Source organism: Python bivittatus, unplaced genomic scaffold (genome assembly GCF_059951505.1).
Source record: "Python bivittatus isolate LINGU-HERP-01145 unplaced genomic scaffold, Pbiv_v1 ctg000480_np1212, whole genome shotgun sequence".
Taxonomy (NCBI): Eukaryota; Metazoa; Chordata; class Lepidosauria; order Squamata; family Pythonidae; genus Python; species Python bivittatus.
The window spans coordinates 60174608-60194395 of NW_028277075.1; the positions used below are offsets into that span (position 1 = coordinate 60174608).

Below are 19788 nucleotides of genomic sequence, written 5' to 3' on the forward strand. Positions count from 1 at the left end.
AGGGAAAGGCGGGGCAGCTGCTACAACAGCTAACTCCTAGCATGTAAGCAGATTTGTTCTTTCCAGTACGCGTCCCCACTGCGTCCTTTGCAAGAGAGGGAGCTGTCCCTCCCGCAGATACGACGTTTGGCGCCCTTCCTTCTACTTAACACTCGTGTAGTGGTAGGATGCCGTTCGGATGTTTCTGGCTAGGTTTCAGATGCCAGATGCTCATCACAAATAACGCCACAAAGCGAAACCGCCGGCTGAGCTTCAGAGCGACCAGACCTCGTTTTCCCAAGGACTGGCCCACAGCTGATGCTTTTAAAGCCGCTGTACCTTTAACCAAACACCGCGCAGGCTGCGCGCGTTTCCGTCTCCCGTTTGCTCGACCGCTCTCTTGCGCTTGGCGCGAGCCCAGCCACCATTACCTCCTCCGTTCTTCCTCCCTGCCTCCCTCCCTCTTTCCCGACGCGGCAATTGGCTAATCCGCTGTCTGCCGGAAAGTCAACATGTCCCGCGTGTAGAGCAGCGACCGCAGCTAACCTTGCACCAATCGAGGTGGCTTTTACTGCGGGGGGAGGGGTGCGTCGTCGTCAGCCAATGGGAGGCGGCCTTGTTCGGGGCGGCGCAGCCCTGAGAGAGTCTGTGAGAGGATCCGCCTGGCTGCTGCTGTTGCGGGCGTGAGGAGACGAGGAGGCCGGACCAGGTGAGAGAGAGAGAGGGAGAGCGAGACCGCAGGAGGCAGAGCTGGGGCAGGGCCCTGCTCGCGGCGGGCCCTTTTTGCTTTCGCGGCAGGTAGTCAAGCTGCCCGGCTGGAGGAGGAGGAGGAGGAGGAGGGGAAGACGATAACGACAACGACCAGCGGGAGGGAGGGAGGCCGGCCGCTCACACCCCCCCTCCCGTGCGTATGCCAGGCCCGGCTAGCGGGAGAAGTAAGTGGTGGAGCGGGTGGGGCAGTCCGGTCCTAGCCTGGGCACCATTTTAAGGAGCGGCCGCGGGGTCCATTCCGGACCGTGGAAGCGGAGATGACGGGAAGTCTGACTCTCGCCCAGGTTGCCACATGCGGGTAGGAGGAGAGACGTTTGGTTTCCACTTCTTGGGGCGGTCCCTTTCCTTTGGTCTCCGCTTCCTGCTCTGCCGTTTCTCGGCCATGTGTTTGGTGCTTTCTTGCTTAGCTGGGTAGGTAGCTGGTATTGGGGTCGAAGATTTATGCTGAGAAATGTAAGAGCGGGAATTTCAGGGAAGTGCCTGTGAATTAATGATGCCCTCTCTGTGCTATGAATTTTTTTTTATAAAAATGTACGTCAGGTTTTTTTCCGAGACGTAGGTCCTTTAATATTTAATCCGAGAAGTTTTGCCTCCCATCTTTTTCCTTTTCCTTCCTCGCTCTTGAAAACATACACTCGCGTTGTTTCCTGAGGATTTATGGCTCTGAGATCTTTAACGGAAGCCATACTTTTCTACAGTAGTTTAGCATCGCGATGTGAGACTCCGGTAAAAGCTGCACATTTTGTCAGCTCAGAAACTAATTTGCTCCTACTTGCCTCAAGTTTGAAAGGAACGGATGAAAAATGTAAGAATTTCACGTTGTGACTCAAGATAGTGGATTGGTATACAATTAGTTATGCCATTTTAATTAGAATTAATTTGGTCTCCTGTGGGGTAAAATCTTGCTTAAAATTGAATATCTAATGTAAAAATAATTTCAGTTCATTGAATGTCATTATACAAACTGAAACTCTCTAGTGCAGGAATAGCTAATGATAACTTTTTTCAAAATGCGGCTTTCTGGAAATTATTGTAGCATTGATACTACTTTATTTTCCTAGAAATGCTGAGTTACATTCCTAGAAGTACTAACTTCCTGTAAATACTTATTGTGCCTGTGCCCATTTTGTGATATGGTTGTAGTGCTGTACAGGTGGCCCATATTTAGCAATCACAATTGAGACCAGCAACTTAGTTGTTAAATGAAGCGGTCGCTAAGTGAAATTGTGACTGTACTTGTGATATTACTTCAGTTTTCTTTTGCTTTAGACCTGTGAAGGTCATAAATGGGAGAACTGGTCATAAAGTTACTTTTTCATCACCATTGTAACTGCAAACAGCACTAAACAAGAACTACCTGTATGACTTTTCTCTGCCTTATTTTTGGAAGAGGAGCAATGTAAATTTAATGTGCGCCTGATCATGTCTATTTTTATTTAAATAAAAGCCCCACTGAATTCTAAGGAAATATATGCATAATACATAATTGAACCATGGAATTCAGTGCCAGGAGATGTGACAACTTTAAAAGAATCTTAGAAAAATATATGGCGAATAGGACTACCAAGGGCCATTTGTCTTGAAAATGTAATATTACCTTCCAGTTGGGGGGTAATGTGCTTCCAATACTAATTTCAGGAAACCAGTGGTGAGAGAAGGGTACATCTTACCCTCCTGCAGAAGCCAGAACCCTTCTGGAACCCCAGAAGCTTCTAGTTGAACACTGTGAGCAGTAATCCAAAATAATGGCATAAAATAGACTCGGCAGTATGCAAGGCCTAAGGGGTTGTTATTGTAATTATAACAAATAGTTGTCGAAGGCTTTCATGGCCGGAATACGATGGCTGGTGTGGGTCTTCCAGGCTGTGTGGCCATGTTCTGGAAGTTTTGTTTCCTAACGTTTCGCCAGCATCTGTGACCGGCATCTTCAGAGGGCAGGAACACAGACAGGAGCAGTTCTCTCTGTGCCCAGGATGATAAAATACCCATAACAGGGTCACATCATCCTGGGCACAGAGAGAACTGCTCCTGTCTGTGCTCCTGCGCTCTGAAGATGCCGGTCACAGATGCTGGCGAAACGTTAGGAAATAAAACTTCCAGAACACGGCCACACAGCCCGGAAGACCCATACCAGCCATAACAAATAGTTTGTTGTACTGCCACACTTCCAAAGTATAGACACTTGCCAGCTAAAATACCAAGTACCAGCTCAAATGGCTAGTACTAATGAAAGCATATACAATAATAAAATTAGTTTTTAGGATGCCACAAGGGTCTTGTTTGTTTTTATATTTGTTTTCTAGATTTATTTGTGATTCTGGAATCTAAAATTATTTTGAAACTTAATGGGACTTTCTTCAGAGTAAGCATGAAGAGTATTGTGCTTTGTAACAAGAGAGGGAGAAATGTTACTTATCTGGACTCTGTACTGTTGTGCCAATCACCTTTGGAATAGTATCTGCCAGTACAATACTGTAGGTTCCTCCTCTAAAGCTGCTTAGGAGTCTTAAGGAGTCCTTGGTGGAGGTTTTAATGGCAAATGGACAGAGCAAAGGGAAGTCAGTGTAATTTTTCAGTGCAGTCCTCATAGATAAAAGCTGAAAGAATATGTCATGATATGTTTCCTATCATCTGCTTTTTGAGATGAAATGACTAATTTTGAGGGCAGCACTCCAGCAATAGTTCAATGTTTTCCTTTAAAATTGGTCACATGACCAATAAAAACCTTAATTCAAGTAATCCTCTGGTTTAAAACCACAATGAAAGATTTCAAAAAATGTAATCTCAGTCCTGAAGCCTAAAAGTAATTGTGAAGTGAGTCAGGATCCATTGTGAACTGGAAGAATTTTGTAATGGGTGGCTAATGGAGTTCAGTACTATAAAGAGTTATACTTATGCACATGAAGTGAAACTTGGCTCTTTTCAAAGGATGGTGTGGCTATAGTGAAAAAAGATTTGAGATACCTAGCTTATAAATGTTAATACAATGTTGTTAGAAAGATTTCTGAAGTATTAAAAGATTAGTGACTACTATAAATATTCATATTTTATATTAATTTAAACTTTTTAAATGTTAATATTGCATTTCAGTAGCATTCTTTCAGTAAAGTGCTATTTGGAGTAAGGTTTTAGTTTCTTTTTTAGTTTTTTAGTTGCTTTTAATTTACTTAAAATGTAATTTTGAGCTACATTTTATAATTCAATTCTAATTACATTGTTCAGACATGGACTTGCTTTTTAATGTTTATGGTCAGCAGCATATTCTGACATCCAGTCTTGGTTTCTCTCCTCTGTTGTTCTAAACCATTTATATTGATATGTTTAATTGAATGTAGATGCTCAGAATTGCATTGTAATTTGCTTTGATACACCTAATCTCTGTATATCAAAATAGGGAATATAAAAAACTATTATGCTAAGCCATAATGTAGGTTGGTTGTTTCAGCTTAGAATAATGTACAATAATAATTAAGAAATATATCTCCTTTTGTATTTAGGCATGTTCCTTAAAATCAATTTGAATAGATTCACAATACTAAAAAAAAGTTAAGTCTTCAACCTGAGCTCAACTCCCTGGTAACTTCAGAACAGAAATGATTTGGCATTGTCTTTTTCCAGGATTTTATTTTATTTTATTTTATTTTATTTTATTTTATTTTATTTTATTTTATTTTATTTTGCTTCCTAATCTAGTTTACAACCCTGGTATTTCCTAGGGGTCTCTTATCCAAACATTTAGCCAATCTAACATTTAGCCAAACTGCCATCTAGCTGGGCCCTAATACTAATTAATGTTAGCTTGGGAGAGCTAGGTTTTCCAAGTCCTCTGGGTTTTGATACCAGTTCATAGCTGGATTTTGGCATACCCTTCCTATTTAATGGAAGTTCTTTGCATGAAAGTAGGAGGTCAAGGTGATTTTGTCAGTTCCCCATATGCTTTCTGAAATGGTGCTCTAGCAGTTTGAGCAGTCCTCTGAAAGTTTGTACTAGGTTACTAGCTTGGAAGAATTGATGAAAATCATTTCTGATTGACATCCTGTGAGTAGATTTCTGCTAATGAAAATGATGGATTGCATCCATAATGTACAACATTAATCATTTTTATTGTAAATGGAAGTCTTACATATTGTATACTCTATGCATTTGTATCTTTAAGCTATATGCATTGTGTTACAGGTGGATAAAAGATCTTACAGATGGCAGAAAACAGGTAAGCTCTTGAAGATCTGTTTCCAAAAGATGATGTTTAAGGAAATTGTTTTGTTAGGAAAAATATGTTTGAAAATATATAAAATATGGATTGTCAGAAAGGGTTTTTAATGTAGTTCAGTATTGCTTTTACAGCTTGTCTGCTTCTGAATCTTTTCAGTGGTATAGTTTTTCACTTCGATTATTCTGCTCTTATATGAGGGACATGTGCTGAAGCACTTGTTTAATTGTAGTATCCATTCTCATACTTAATACATGACTTCGGCTATACTTGCCAAGAAGATGGGCCACAACTATTTTTAGACCATTTACTGCTGTCTTGTTATCTTTCAATCACTGAGTGGTGTTTAATTTCTTTTAATAGGAGAATTGCAAATAATGTTGATTTTTGATATAATTCACTTGTTAAACATTTCAAGGATAAAATCCATTGTAGCAGATCAGTTTCTGAGGTTATCTAAAGCACCACCTGCTCTCAGTTGATATGATAAAGTCCTGAATTCAACCAACCCCCTGTTTGCTTAACTATTAGCCATTATGACTGGCTATATCTAGTAGAGAGAGATTGATCTATTGGAGAGAAATGTCATCCTATCTACTTGAAACTCTTTCCTAATTGCAAATAAAAGAATCAAAATAAATTGTGGTTGTTCAGTTTCAGAATCAGTTGGAAGCAATAGGTTATCTAACTTTTTATTTTTGCTTTAGGACTAATTTGACATTGAAATAGCCCTGGTCATACTGACTGGCATATTTGGAGTTATTTCTAGAGATGGGTAGTATGTTACAGTATTATTAGATATCTTTCAAGGATTGCAGGGGAGATTTCAATTCAACATTTGCTATAGCTTTCCAAAATGTTTCATAGTTTCCTTATATATGAAGCTGTTGGAACATATTATCTGGGAATTTGAAATGAAGCTAAGCTTCTTATTTGGGTCACTAGAGGCTAAGGAAGTGCTTATCCAAGGCATAAATTCAGTAATAGTCTGAAGAAGAACTAATGAACTGAAGCTTAATCAAGGCAAGATGGGAGTTCTGTTAGTCTCATTGTGGAAAATGCTTTTCAACAAGTTCTGGTTAAACTGTATATCTCGTGAAGGAAAGACTTGAAATTTAGGTTTCTAACTGCATCCGTTTTATGGCACAGAGCATCTTCCTTTCGTTGGTGTGCCAGGTTTCTCTTGGAGAAAGATAGTTAGCCATGTTTATAATAGCATTCCAGCTTCTTTTGTTATATGTGATATTGCTTAAAGTACAATAATGATTATTTTTATAATACTCTTTGTTTTGGTTCTGCCTTGCTAATCTGAAAAGAACTTTAATAGTTCTCTACTTCTTTGGAGCCCAGTTCAGATAGGAAATGCTAACCTTTTAACATTATAATAGCTTGATACTGAAGTATTTAAAGAAATGCTTTCTATCATACCAATTTGGCGTTACTGTATCTGCTGCTGTTTATCTTCAGCTTCTAGCCCAATAGAGGTGAAAATTATTACAGCAAGGGAGAGGAATTTTGGTAGCAATACTCAACAAGGAATGTCCTTTTCAGGGGAACATGTCTGGCACCAATCACTGTTTTTTAGCAGCCATTTTTTAAAAATCATAGCATTTTAAAACATGTTTTAAACATGTTTTTCTAAAGTGTTTTCTAAATGTGCTTTTATTTTATAGCTTAGTGAATATATTTGGGCATTCAAACTCTGAATCATTGATAGAAAGCAAATCCTGTTGTTCTAGGAAATTGCCAGGGCACATCAGGGCAATAAGGTATTTGCTTGTTTACCTTTTTTAGCAGTGGTCTGTTTACTCTCTGATCATTTGATATGTGGCAACTATTAATTTGCACAATTTAAACATTTTCTCCTATGTTTAAAATTAGAAATAATGATGTATTACCACTGAAAGTTCCCTCTGTCAAGAAACTTTGAAAATCAATGTATTACAGGTTTTTTTGGTTTAGTCTCTACATTGTGTTCCCAGTTCTAACGTTCCTTCTGTGCACATTATTGATACATAAAAAATTAAATTTTTGATTATTTTTAAAATGTTATTGGTATAGTTTATTAGTGTCTCAGGAAAAGCAAGCATATAGATGATTTTTTTACAGTTTAAAATTTAACAAACTTTACCTGAATTTTATTTGTTCTTATTTGTCTCAAATATTTTTCACAGTAGGGCAGAAGATGCTGCCTCAGATTCTGTGGAAACTGCTAAAGGTACAGGTGATAAAAAAGGTAATTGGTTCAGACTTATTTCAAACAAAAGAAAGAAAGAGAAATGTTGTTTATTTGGTTGCCAGAGGTTATATTTATCCAAGTTCTGATACAGGGAGGAATTATGTAATTGCTATGTGCCTATGCTAGTTTTCCGTGTTTGGCTCATTCTCATATTCATCTGCAGTGGGATATGTCCTGTTTGCAGAGAGGTGGTATGAAGAGACTTGAGGAAGGAGAGACCTCAAGAGACACAATAAGTGTATATTTTGTTGCTTCTTAGGAAAAAACTTCTGTTATTGAAATTTAAACATTCCTTAATAATGTTTATGCTTTAGATATTTTTATTTCTTTTTTCAATATTGTTATAAAACATACATAATACATTCTGATACAGTGGTATTTGTACAGTATTGACTAGAGATGAATAACACTAATGTTTAGATAACTTAGACTATTAAATATTAAAAAAGGAAATGTATTATATTAGTATTAACTATGATTTAATACTAATATTAAATTAGTATTAATAGGCATAAGATTATTTAGCTTTTTCATCTAACTATAAAATGGGATAAAATTTCACATAAATGCATTTATGCTGCCTAGGAACAACAAGGAAATTTCAATAATGTGATACTTAGTGGCATTGAACGTTATATTTGTGAAGTTTTACTACTGTATTTCACATACTCCTGTTTCTTTCTACACATCATTTGAATATCTCCCTTACGTTATTGCTTATTTCTTCATTTAAAATATTTCTGGGCTACTCACCTAAAATATTTCTAGGCTATTGACACAAATAAATGGTAATAGAAGAAGCCATAGAAATATGTTAATAGAACCCCCTAATAGCAGCAGTTAAGATAACTTGTTACTGTATTAAAATAAGACATAGCTATGGTTTAAAAAAATACAGAACAAAGCAATAAAAATAGTATTCAGGAGAAAGTAGGAGAGAATAAATAGATCTCCAGGTTTTCTTAAAAGCAGGATTTATTTGTGTTTTAGGGAGCATAATACTGCAGCAGTTACTGTGTTTTCTTTGGTTTCAATATTATATAGACCTAGACCTGAAACATTAATTAAAGGTTTATAATTTATGTAATGTACTGTTCCTGTTCCTGTTACAGAAAAGTTAGCAGACCAAGTAATGCAGAACCCACAAGTCTTGGCAGCTTTGCAAGATCGACTTGATAATGCACCTCACACTCCTTCCAGCTACATCGAAACGTAAGTATGAAAAACTTCTCAGAAACTGAAAAAGAGGTTCAAGTGGTTAGTGGTTCTCTTGATATAGTGAGGTGAACTGTAAGGAGTAAGGAGAGCAGTTTTTAAGTAGTGTGATCAGATGTATACACACTAATCTTAATGTATTTTTATGTTACAGTTCCATGTATTCTAACTTTGATCTTCCTTATTGCTGCAGTTTTGCCCTTTTATTGACATTAACTGCATTAAACATTGCTATTCATGAATACTGAAATACTCTTGGGTGCAAATAAGTTAGAATTCTGAAATGCATTCCTACTCTTTTATAAACTAGATCAGCTATCTCAAATGGCTTAACATTGGAAGAGACGGGTCGCATGCTTTCAGCTACATTAACCTTCCAAGAAACTGCTGTATAGTGCTTTGGTAGTCATACAGCTTTATTTTCTTTTGACCCTATTGTTTCCTTCCCAGAGAAGCACAACTGAGAAATTTTAAACAAGGTCTTGAATTTTTAAGAGCCAGAAGAGGTACTTGAGTTTATAAGACAACATAAATGTTTAGAGAAATGTCAGATTTTTATTTTAACTTGTTTCAGTGTACATTTCACATTTAGGCACAAAATTTATGTTTTCGTTAGGGTATCTCTACAACAATTAGCTCTGAATTTGAAACATATAAAATAAAGGGAGTTACTTACATTGGATGGAAATATTTGATGCTATTGTTAAATGAACTGTTTTTGTAACCAGCTTACCAAAAGCAGTGAAAAGAAGAATTGATGCCTTGAAACAGCTTCAGGTGAAATGTGCACATATAGAAGCTAAATTTTATGAAGAAGTTCATGATTTAGAGAGAAAGTATGCAGCTCTTTACCAGCCTCTCTTTGATAAGGTAATGGCTTGGTTAATCTGTTAAATTCACTTGTAATCTAAATTAAAACTATTATTGGTGAGAGAAAAAACTAAGCACTGCTAGACAAATTGTTGTCCTTCCATACTATAATTATGTTTTCAACAGCATGTCACTTTATATAACTCCAGGCTATATCTTCTGAGATATCTATGTCTGATTGTTTTCCCATGTATTTAGAGCATCAGTATTCTCTTACCATATTGTGGTAATTCATGAATTCTCTGGGCCTTGTGAATTACAAGATTATTCAACTGATGCATAACAATAATCCCCACTTCCTTCACTTTAATTTGTTTTTTAAAGAAAAAAATGCAGTACTTTTTTAGGTTTAGGTATGTTAAAGTAACTATAAATGAAAGGATAACCAAGGACAACTGTGTCCAAATGGGGTTCACTTCCTAATACTTTTTTGTGGTCTTCCATAAACCACAATTTGCTCAAAGTATTGCTTGTTTTGTTTAAAATACGTTTGGGAGTATGAGGGTAAATAAAAGTAAAATATATTTTGTCTATTAAGTAGTTGATCTTTTTATTAATTCATCTTTGAGTGGCCTTTTGCAGCCTCACTAAAATAGTTCCAACTTTGGAACAGGCAATCCTGATCTTTCCAGAATTGGTCCAACTACAAAACATGGGTCTTACCACTTCCAGTAATGACAGAATAGGCTGCTTCAAGTTTGGGTCAATTCTGGTGAGGTTATAGCAATGAGGACAGAATGTTTCACCCTTTAAATGTTTACACACCTCTATGAGGTGTGTAACCCATTACAATTTACTTGAGAGATCATTGTTTTCAGATTTCTGCAGTATTCTTAGGCTCTGTTGGATAATGCATCTACAATTTTGTATAACTTACACACAGAGAAGGGATTTCATCATTGGTAGTGCTGAACCTACTGAAGCAGAGGCAGAATGGCACAGTGAAAATGAAGATGAAGAGAAGCTAGCTGTAAGTGGAAATAAATAAACTCTAAAATATTTTGAGGTAGTCAAAATTTCATATAACTTTTCTATTGAACAATCCAAGCAAAACCATTAAATTATCTTGCAGAGCATATTAGGAGCTTGTGTCAGTTCTCATGGTTAGTGTTTTTTGAGGGATTTCCCCTTCTAGATTTTCAGAAATGCAATGTCTTGTTTCAGAAGTTTGTTAACAAATGTCCTAAATTTAATTTTGTTATTCCAGTATAGTACCATTTGCACTGTTCGTAACCTGTTGTGACAGCCTTTTCTGCTAATGGGTTCCATTCCAGTGCTATAATAAAACCCAATATGAGAATAAGCAGGCTATTTTGCCTGTTTGTCATCTCTGTTGGGGGTGACATCAAGTAGGTTCATACTTTTTGTTAACTGTACTTTGTTGTACAAGTCATAGTAATTTGATTTGTATGCAGTATATGGTGTTTGGGTGATGCAACAATTATGACAGATGTGCTGCAAATATTCTTGTGTGTGTTTTTCTACGGCAAATTAATACAGATGCTGAAAGGTTTTATTCCTCAGTTCAAACAAAACTGAGTAGGGAGGAGTTCTCTCCATTAGATGCTAAACTCTGCCTTCTAATTAGAAGAGGAAGACTTAACATTTTTCTGTCAGGTTCGTCTTCTGGTGTTCAGAATGGCACCTCATAGTAAGTCCAAGTACTATCCTTAATAACCCCTTATTTCTGTTTAGGTGTTATATGGAGGGTGGGACAGTTTTTAGAAATAGGGGAATGACTAGAGCTACCTTTCCTGTATACTTTGAAATCTGTTGAATGTACTAAACCTTATTTATCTTACAAACCAATAAACATGGATCTTCCTAAGTGTGGTATTAGAGCAAATTATGTTTTATACTGGTGATTAGTGTTTAGCATTAAATGTAGAGGATTAAATAAGGTATTTTTCTTTTCTAATAATTTTGGAATCTTTGAATCTTCTGCATAAAACTTTAATACTCATGTAAATGCCTTTCTTTGTTTCTAGGGAGACCTGAAAAATAAAGTAGTAATAGAAGAAAAAGAAGCAGGAGCAACTGAAGAGACAAATCCCAAAGGAATCCCAGATTTTTGGTTCACAATATTTAGAAATGTAGATATGCTGAGTGAATTAGTACAGGTAACAAATTCAGTGGCTCCTCTGATTAGGGTGTACATAGTACGCTGATTATTAAATGGATCTTGCCTGGAAATTGCCACATATTTTGATGCTGTTCCTAAGGTTCATTTATTTGGAAATGCCCTCTTCTGCTCAATAAAAACCAAAGATAATTTGGGTTATAGAATGTATTATGGGATCTAAGGATGGAGAGCATTTTGCCTTTTGGCAAATGGGAGTTTTGTGATTGGCCACATCTAATATTTAGTGGGAACACCCATGATATGCTCTCAAATTCCAAATACACCTTTGCCTTGCAATTTACAAGTTTTAGTATTTCATTGACATTCCCTTCCCCTTATTTGTTGCCTCCAGTGGTCCAAATATCAGATATTTCCTTCCTTTGCTCAAAGGCAAGTAGTTAGTTTGAATAAATAGTAAATTTAGCGGGATTAAAAGGTACGTATCTGATATTTCTTTTCTAATAGAAAACATTATAGATTTAGGCTTGAATGAGCAATACAAAAGAAAATTCTTCAGACTTTGAATCTTTTTTTTTTTTTTGGTGCCATTACCTTCTTCTTAGGGCTGAGAGAGAATGACTGGCTCACAGTCACCCAGCTGGTTTCTTGATTGAGGCAGGACTTGAACTCATAGTCTCCCAGTTTCTACCCAAACTGGCTTTTCTCGTCTCTGGCTTTAGAATTCCAACAAGTTATCCAAGCCCTCTTGTTACTGTTCCTGAATTTTGCAAAAGGAAGTATGAAATTGTGGTTGAAGTTTAAGTCTTTGAGTCATGTTTTGTAGCCTACCTTAAAAATTTGCTGTCCTTGTCCAGTGCATCCCCCCTCCCCATTAAAGGGCAAACAAAAATGGGTCCATCTTCATGCAGTCAATTCTGTAAAATAAATCTGTAGAAGTGAGACATATAACAGTCATTGGCTTTAAAAACTATTTGGCATACTCTCCAATAGTTTTTCTGTTAGCCAATGAAATCTACAGCTTCCAAGGCAGTTTACATCTAGAAACTAGATTCAGTAGAGAAACAGTGGAAAGGTATTTGCTTTTATTGATGTTTTCAGAAGCATGACTCAACATTGTTAGGTTTGTTCTCATCCATCAAGTTTGTATATAACATGATTGTAGCTAAGACTCCTGCTGCTTTATCTCTAATATTTTGAGTCTAGCCGAGTAGCAGCAGGAACTATGCATTAAATAATATGTACTGTCCTACTCTGATTTGCAACATTTCTGTAGTTGGTGGTCCTTTAACTTGGATACAAGCTCACTGGCAGATAGAATGAACAAACTGACATTTGCAAGGTTTTTTGATTACTCTTACTGCTCCAAGTATTTGAGTTCCCATTTTGAATCCTAGATTATATCTTTGAGTATAGCCTCGATGGTTTAGGTATGATTCATCCATTCCAATTGATTTTAATGATTCAAATAAGCACTCTTGTTTTCATTGTTGGTTCTTCCTGGAAGGGAATTACTGAAGCTTTCTTAACTAGAATTCTTAGGCATTTTCTATATGATACTTTTTTCTCCTAATTCTTCTACTCATCTGAGTATTCAATACATAATTGTAGGGGGGTCTAAGAAATAGTTGTATAACTTTTTATAAATATTCATACTTAATGTTTTTACTATCAGGCTTTGGCTTAACTCCCTTATTTCCTGATATATTAGTAGAAAAAGTTGTTTCCCCTACATTTTTCATGTAAGGTTGGCATCATCTGACCAACCTTATCTGGGCTTGGAAGCTGAGCAGGGTTTTTTGGCCCTCATTAGTACTTGGATGGGGCAGAAAATACTGCAATTGTATGGAAGATTGGAAATTAAAAGCAACTCTGAAAAAGCAGTGACAAACTACTCCCATATAGTCAACAAGAAAGTTTGTTTTACCAGGAACAGAACTCAACTCGGGCATATTTATGTTTGAGTAGGTGGTGTCTCTAGATTCAGCATACTCAGACTTAATGATAGATACTCCATTTTGGAAGTTGTACAGTTTATTATTTAGAAATTAAGGAAAAATCTGGATTACTTAGAATATTCCTTATAGTTTTAGACACCAGGAGTAGAATCCAGTTGTAGGCCTCTCTTAGCGGGAGTGGTTTCCACTGATGGAACAGCTTGGAAAATATCTTCCATCACTTCTAATGCAAAACTGGGACGGAGTGTGAGGGCATGCGTAAAGGGAACAAGAGGAAATTCATTATTCTAGGTTAAATCTAATAAATTAATGATAGATCCCACCCGTAACTATCTAGAAGGAAGCATATTATGGTGATTAAACTTGTCCTTCACTGTTTTGTTTTGTCTTGTCAAACTAGAAGTTTTGAATCCTTCTTCCCCCTACTTCTCCATTGTTTTCTGAAGTTTCTCCAGAAGAGATTAGGTTTTAACTGCACACAAAAAGAGAACTTCCTTGGTATTTACCTTTGCAGGAGGAAGTTTCTTTAACATTGACAGACTTTTCCCGCTGTTTTACATGCCAAAGTACTAGCTCTGTTCCAACCTCTGAAATGGGTATCTTTAATTTTGTCTCAGAACTGCTTTTTCAGTGGTCATTATTCATCTAGTAAAACCTTAATTGCCTCTTTTGTATGCTGAGCTTCCTATTGCATTTTTCATAAAAATAGCAATGTGCCTTTATTTCAGTCTGCTTTTAATGGAGAATGAGGAAGAATGCCATTCAGTTTTGAATATACTTCAACATTTTCCTCAAAGAACTCTTCAAGTTTATTTGCATATGGCAAAGCTTTTATGGTGATCATTCTTTTAAAAATTAGGAGAAGGGAAATAAGATGTTCAGTACTTCTGTATATTAGCAATTAAAATTGTATGAAATAGGCTTACAAAATTTTGAGTAAATCCCCTGGCAAATATTTTTATGGAAAAGTATTTTCCAAATTTGGATCTCAGCTATGTTAACTAGGGTTACTGGGATTTACTATCTGGGGCCCCAAGATTCTCAGTGATTACATAGAATAGAGTTTCTGAACCTTGGCAACTTCAGGTGGGTGATTTTCATTCCCAGAATTCTCCAGTCAGCATGGCTTTTGGTGTAGAGGATATCATCCTGGATTTTTGGTACATGAGTGAGGAAGTATGTGAAGCAACTCTAAAAATGCCTTTATAGCTAAGTTTTTTATTGTTCAATACAGAATCACTGTGTTGGTTTCAGTGAAGTAATATTTTTGCTTAATGGTGCTTTTGAGTGAACTGAATATTAAGTTCAGGTAATGCACTTTTCCCTAAAGTCGTGGGATAGTATTTTAGTGTTTTTAACATAGTGAGTTGACAAACACAAAAAAACAAAAATGTAATGAACCTGTGATTTTGTATTTGCTTGAGTGGATTTCTGCCACTTACTATATATTTTTCTTGTAGTGTTGCAGTCCTTCCCTCTTAAGAGGCAAGAAATACAATTTTGGGTCTTTGTTCTGAGAATAAATAGAAGGAAATTTTTGAGATAATCCAAATTGTATGTTTGCTTTCTTGTTTTCTTATTATCTCCCCAAATATAAGCACTGCTTATAGAAATTAGCAAACCTTGTTTTTTATTAATATTTTCCAGTCTTCTTCTCTTCTCTTCTCTTCTCTTCTCTTCTCTTCTCTTCTCTTCTCTTCTCTTCTCTTCTCTTCTCTTCTCTTCTCTTCTCTTCTCTTCCCTTTCCCTTTCCCTTTCCCTTTCCCTTTCCCTTTCCCTTTCCCTTTCCCTTTCCCTTTCCCTTTCCCTTTCCCTTTCCTTTCCCTTTCCCTTTCCCTTTCCCTTTCCCTTTCCCTTTCCCTTTCCCTTTCCCTTTCCCTTTCCCTTTCCCTTTCCCTTTCCTTTCCTTTCCTTTCCCTTTCCCTTTCCCTTTCCCTTTCCCTTTCCCTTTCCCTTTCCCTTTCCCTTTCCCTTTCCCTTCCTTCCTTCCTTCCTTCCTTCCTTCCTTCCTTCCTTCCTTCCTTCCTTCCTTTCATGAGAATTAGTGTCTCACTATATTTTGTTCATTTTTACCTCTGGCTAGTATATCATGTTCAGTCTCAGTTTTTGGGTAAGGTCTAGGTTCAACATTTAAGGTACATATGAATGCATGGTAGCACTTGGCTACTGTTTTGCTGACAGTACAGCTAAAATACTTCTGCTTGTGAATTCACCTAGTAATTTTGCATAGAACATTTTATTTCAAATCTTTGAGCACAAAACAGGCAGTTTTGAGCATTTGGAAGTGCTTTGAACCAAAAACAGCTTTCATGTTCAGAACCCTTCCAAAGTGCCTGAAAAAGCCTGTTTCATATTTGTGATGGGCTGTTTAGCGCCTAAAATGTTTAGAATGTAGAACAGTTTAGATCAAAACATTTTGTAAATGTCTACTTAATATGCCAGTGGTGGTAACAGTCAAACTGTTCGGTCTTTTGCATTTTATTTAGAAGGTATTTGGTTTAAGAGTTAAGGAAAGAACTGTTAGAACAAAGGTGAAACTGAAAATTTGCACAGGAATAGTTTGTTACTGTACTCTAATGAAATGTAACCCATTTATTTCATTTTGATAATAGATTTTCCATTCATATTTAGGAATATGATGAGCCTATTCTGAAACACCTGCAAGACATTAAAGTGAAATTTTCTGAGCCAGGACAGCCTATGGTTAGTACTGCTTAATTTTAAATATTAATATAAATTGAGCGTTAATGATTTTAGTATGGAAGCTTTCAGTTTTTATCTTATTATATTAGGTTTTCATGTAGAAAATATGAGTTTCTCAGCCATACTTCCCAAGACACTGCAATATTGGAACAATCCTTAAACAGTAGTATAGTGCCACAATAGCACCACCTACTGCTACTAATAGTTAATGAAGACCATTTTAAAACTCAGAACCTAACATTTGAACTTCTTTTAAAATAGTTTTACCTGTATTCTCATAAACAAACCGGACAGATGTTCCCTGTGTTACTTGCTAGGAGTGGCAATAATTAAAAACCTAAACAATGATGTAGACCTGTTAAATATTCTGTATACCTATGCTGAAATAAATATTCTGTAGTTAAATAATCTTATTTCAGAACAAGAAAGTCTACTTTGTAGTTATATTACGTTTTTAGAACAAATCTCAAGGCATTTTGCATTACAAACTTAAATTAGAATTAGAAAAGATATTGAATGAATAATTAAAAATTAAAACCATCAGTTATTGGATTTTATAGAAAGTGCTTAAGGTCTTTTCATTAACCTAGTCTTTGGAGATAGAAGCAATTAATAGTTGCATGGTCCATTATTGATTGCTCAGAAACATAACCTGCCCAACTTTACATTGTAATTCAGCATTATCTGTTTTATAAATGTTTGGCATTAATCTTTCCAATTGTATTTTTATTATTTATTCAATTTATATAGCCCCCCACATGTGGCTATCCAAGAATCTCTGGGCAGCAAACAAAAACAGAATTTCATTAAAACAAAAAAACAACTAAAACTACTTTAAGGCTCAACAAAAACTCAGCATTGCTAGACACATACACTCATGCCAGAGCCCCCATGCTAATGTCCTGACCCCATTGTCTGGGGGAAGAGCCAGATCTTCACGGCCTTGCGAAAGGCCAGTAGAGTAGGGAACTGTGTGTATTTCAATGGGGAGTTTGTTCCGTAAGGTAGGCACCATAACAGAGAAGGCACACTTCTGGGAATCTACCAGATGATACTGTTTTATCAGTGGTAGCATGCCCACTCTGTCAGATCTGCTGGGGCAGACAGAAGCCACCAGGGAGTGATGGTCCCACATGTAACCTGGTACCATGCCATGTAGCACTTTAAAAGTCATAGCCAGAAGCCTCCTGGGAGGCTGTACACCTTGCATAGCAGTGATGTTACATCGGCATACTGTGGTGTGTCCAAAACTGCATGTGCAGCTACATTCTGGACCAGCTGAAGCTTCCAAATGCTCTTCAAGGGCAGCCTCGAGTAGAGTGCATTGCAATAGTCCAAATGGGAGGTGACTAAGGCATGAGCAACCATGAGCAGTGGCCCCAGTCCAGGAATGAGTGAAACTGGTACACAAAATGTATTTGTGTGAAAGCTCTCCTAGCCAAGGCTGCCACCTGTTCCTCAAGCAGGAGCTATGAGCAGTAGTCTCTTGAGGGGTTGAAGCACCGGTTCCTTCAAGGCAGGCCAATCACTATATATTAGGGTGATATCTTTATTACATCAGTTTGATCTCACAAAATATGTGCAAGCTTCAGGGTTCTCCAGAACTCTTGTAGGTTACTAAGCAAAGGAAAAATAAAATGAAAGCAGGGGAAAAGGTCTACATATAGCCAATCTTAAGAAATAAGGGGGTGGCTATAGATGTAGGATTTCCTCAAGGAATTCTGGGATGAAGAACAAGAAATGGTTAAAATTAGATTCTTTGTAGTTTACAGTTGGAGTTTTCAGTTTTTGTTGAATGAAAAAAAAAACACTTGAGCTGCACGATGTGCTTGACTCAGGGAGCGTTTTTCCTCCTTTCACATTTTTAAGTCTCACAAAGTTAGGTGAACATTATGACAATGTAAGATGGTTTGGGAAATAGCAGTGCAAGTAATCATGACTTGCTTTATAGTATTTGTTTAGTTACAATTAGTAGATAATAAATTAACAGGAGTTTGCAAATCTTTTGGTAGAAGTGTTTCAGAATGCTGGATAGCAGTATGAAGTACTTCTTCTCAAAATAGTAAACCTTTTTCCGGGCTCATACACATACTTTAGGAGGAGCCATGTGATGTATCTGCAGGTATGTGCATGCAGAGCCACTTTATTTTTGTCATAGCTAAACAAAGGACTGCGCATGCACACATTAGGGTAGACAACTAGGAACACCTTCTAAAGGTTCCATGTGAGCTATGGTGCTTTAGCAATTCAAAATGCTTGATAATGGTCTCTTGCCTGTTCCAAAGAACCTGTTTGGAAGGGTTTGGAAATCATAATTTTATCATATGCCTTTGTATCTCTTGACTACGTGAACCATATTATTTTGGGATAACTCGATAATGACATATTCCTGTTCATCTGCCATGCTGCTGATTGTCGATTCAGATATTCTGTTGTACTCACAGTTGGTTGTTTTTCCTATCTGCCAGAAAATTGTGATCTTTGGAACAATAATGAATTTCTTTTAGTCTTTTACATTAGAGTTTCACTTCGAACCCAATGACTACTTTACTAATTCAGTTCTGACAAAAACCTACAAGATGAAATCAGAACCAGATAAGACGGATCCATTTTCATTTGAAGGTCCTGAAATTGTTGACTGTGAGGGGTAAGGAAATGTTTTAAAGAACTTTTTAGATTTTAATCTGGTTCTATCGTAATGTGGTCATAACATAAAATACATAAAATAAGGTAAATTATTCTGCCAGATAGTATGAGTGGTAAAGAAAATGGTAATAGTTATTACTAATAAGGTTGGGTATGTAAGTATTTTAGAATGAATTTACAATATAACCAATTCTAACAGGTTAGCCTTGAAGACATAGAAACAGAGTTGGAAAGGAATATTTAGGATTTTCAATCCGCTTGTTCAAAGAGTCCAGGCTTTAACATCCAGGTAATCAGAGTCATCTATGGGTAATTGATTTCACTGCTCAACTATTCTTGCTGCCTTCCTGCACCATTATTTTATTCCTAGACTCAGGAATGCTAGAGAAAGGGACTTGACTGTCTTCTGTGAGGCATTCTTTAAAGTATTTGAAGAGTTACCCTCCCCATTCCCCTATCATTTCCTCTCACTGTCAAACATGCCCAGCTCCTTCAGTCTCTTTTTATAGGATTTCTAGTCCCCTGATCATCTTTGTTGTCCTTCTCTGAGTTTATTTCTTTAAATGCTTCTCAAAATACAATGCCTTCAAATTCAATTCAATTCAAATATCCAGGACTAACTAAATTAATGATGAAAGAACTAGGTGATGATCTGATATAACTCTTACATATTATCTCTGAGAAATCCTGACAAATTAAGGGTTAAATTTAGTTTCTGTCAATAGCAAGTTTCAGTCCTACCCCTTCATCCTGCTGTTCACAACCTTCTGTAGAATATACACTTTTTGTTGCAGAAGATGAATCAAAATAGGAGTTGTTGCTCTGCCTTTTCTTTGTTACCTGTTAACATTTTGTGGTCTTCACTGAGCAGCTGATATACTGATTCTTTTTCTTTTTCTTTTGAACATATCTGAAGTAGCTGGTTTTGTTGTTCTTAGCATCTTTTATTAACCTTAACTCATACTGTGCTTTTTGTGCAGTCACATTGGCTGCTCTTTTGTCCTCAGTTTTTTTCCCCTCATTCCAGTTGTCTATTCCGTCTGACCCTTTTGAAGAAATTGTATCCTTAACTATTGTGTACTAGTCATGGAAGTCATTCTACCAGGTCTCTCTTATA

General features: G+C 36.6%; 1 protein-coding gene and 1 non-coding gene across 7 annotated transcripts in view; both read left to right on the forward strand.

Annotated features, from left to right (window-relative positions):
• The first annotated feature begins 553 nt into the window (after positions 1–553).
• The window catches only part of NAP1L4 (nucleosome assembly protein 1 like 4), a 43189-nt gene continuing 23954 nt past the window's right edge, over positions 554–19788 (forward strand). For 2 of the 6 annotated variants that reach the window (XM_015888318.3, XM_007429579.3), the window contains exons 1-9: positions 554–688; positions 4927–4960; positions 7135–7196; positions 8312–8411; positions 9143–9284; positions 10168–10254; positions 11273–11404; positions 15954–16025; positions 18533–18672. In XM_015888318.3, coding sequence (XP_015743804.1) covers positions 4947–4960; positions 7135–7196; positions 8312–8411; positions 9143–9284; positions 10168–10254; positions 11273–11404; positions 15954–16025; positions 18533–18672 — 749 coding nt within the window. In that variant the 5' untranslated portion in view covers positions 554–688; positions 4927–4946. Of the gene's footprint in view, positions 689–757; positions 778–854; positions 915–977; positions 1049–1122; positions 1162–4926; positions 4961–7134; positions 7197–8311; positions 8412–9142; positions 9285–10167; positions 10255–11272; positions 11405–15953; positions 16026–18532; positions 18673–19788 lie in introns of those variants that run through there. The other 4 variants (XM_025167533.2, XM_025167532.2, XM_007429581.4 and 1 more) reach the window with 4 other exon arrangements.
• On the forward strand, positions 10503–10632 carry LOC112540798 (small nucleolar RNA SNORA54). The gene has a single exon (XR_003084858.1). It is a non-coding gene; the product is annotated as a small nucleolar RNA SNORA54 (small nucleolar RNA).